A 1,622-nucleotide genomic window follows, 5' to 3' on the forward strand; every position below is an offset into this window, starting at 1 on the left:
CTACCTCCTTTCTTCCTTTTTTCAGTTTAATTTAATTTTTTTGCTGTAGGGTCTGTGCACTCACCAGAGGGAGACACAGACAGAGACCACCCAGAGAGGACGACCACGCCAGTCCTCTCTCCTCCACTGCTCTCCTGAGATCTGGGGCAAGCACTTGCGCCCAATGTGGTTAAGCAGCCACTGGGGCTGGAACCACGAGGCTGGGTATGTGGAGTCCAGTCGCCTTAACCTCCACACCACCTGCTGCCTGCTGCCCACACCCTTTCTGCCGCCTGGCGAACACGTGTAATGGCTGAAGCCCTGGCAGCTATCTTGGACCGTGAAGGGCACTATTGACAGCATTATGTCCACCAAAAAGATGTGTTGAGGCTGTGCCCCCAGCCTCGGAACGTGGCCAGCATGCGTTACGGGGAAATGAGCTGAGTCAGGGCCATGCTGAAGTGGAGTGGGCTAGTAGTCCCATGTGACTGCTGTCTGTAAGAGGAGACAGACGCAGAGAGGGGGGCACGTGAGGGCAGAGCAGAGACTGCGGCTGTGCAGTGGCTGACTGAGGACCAGATGTCCTTCCCCGACTTCTGAGGAGGCAAACTCTGCAGACATCACAGTCCCAGACAGACCTGCTCCTCCAGAACTGTGGGGCTCACTCAGAGGGTGGACAGCGGCGTGGCCAGAAGAGGCTGGGCCTCAGTGCCTGGGGGCTGCCACTCTCAGGCCTGATGATCTGGGGGAGAGAGAAATAAGCTCTCCTCTGCCTGGGCACTGCAGGTGACCTGGGGGTTCTTTATGTGGGTCCCAGCTGCTGCCCAGGTGCTGGAGACCTTGTCTGTCCCCATTCTGCAAGGGATGCCCACATCCGCTGATGCCGCAGCCATAGAGCATGGTCTTGCTCTTCATCGGGGCCCAGGCACCCCAGTGGGGAGGGTCCTGGCCATGGCCCTTCTCCTGGGGGGCCCTTCTCCCACAGCAAGGAGGATGCAGCTGGGCTCCAAGGGCAGGGGTGTCTTTATTGAAGCCACAGGGGCACCAGGAGGAGGCACAAAGGCCTGCGGCTCTCTGGCTCTTGGCTGTAGGTTCAGTGGGCCTGGCAGGTCCAGAGCGCTGAGACAGACCAGGGCAGGGGCATCAGAGGGTGATGCTGTCCTCGTACAGCGACAGTAGCAGCAGGACGGTCCAGCCGCCCAGCAGGCCAAGGTTGTGCAACAGGAAGAGGAGCCAAGGCCGCTGGTCCCTCTCGTTCAGCATGGCCGGGAGCTGGGGCGACAGGGGCATGGGTCAGCGCCAGCTCAGCGCCACATTCTAAGGCAGCCCCCTCCCCGCCGCCGCCCTGACCATGTCGCAGAGCGCCACGTAGAGGAAGAGGCCGACGGCCACTGCCAGGATCCAGGCCTCGCTCTCCTCGCCGATTCCGACCGCGAGCGCCAGGAAGAGGCCGGCGAAGGCCGTGAGCGCCGAGGCCAGGTTTAGCAGTAGCGCTCGGCGCACAGACAGCCCGGCGTGCAGCAAGGCGGCGAAGTCTCCTGGAGCGGGTGTGCGCGTCAGCAGCACCGCCCACCGACCCGACCCTGCCCACCGGTCCCGCCCTCCGCCCGGCTCCCAGGCCGCCCCCGCCCGGCAGGCCCTGT

The 1,622-nt window shown here is 63.1% G+C and overlaps 1 protein-coding gene across 1 annotated transcript in view; it reads right to left on the bottom strand.

The window, feature by feature from the left end:
* Window positions 1-995: 995 nt before the first annotated feature.
* Window positions 996-1,622, bottom strand: part of SLC39A4 (solute carrier family 39 member 4) — a 3,859-nt gene continuing 3,232 nt past the window's right edge. Inside the window, exons 9-10 of the mRNA XM_006162435.3 lie at window positions 1,330-1,517; window positions 996-1,251 (exon numbers count right to left, since the gene is read on the bottom strand). Coding sequence (XP_006162497.2) covers window positions 1,123-1,251; window positions 1,330-1,517 — 317 coding nt within the window. The 3' untranslated portion in view covers window positions 996-1,122. The remainder of the gene's footprint in view (window positions 1,252-1,329; window positions 1,518-1,622) is intronic.

This window comes from Tupaia chinensis, unplaced genomic scaffold (assembly GCF_000334495.1).
Source record: "Tupaia chinensis unplaced genomic scaffold, TupChi_1.0 Scaffold140061_1, whole genome shotgun sequence".
Taxonomy (NCBI): domain Eukaryota; kingdom Metazoa; phylum Chordata; class Mammalia; order Scandentia; family Tupaiidae; genus Tupaia; species Tupaia belangeri.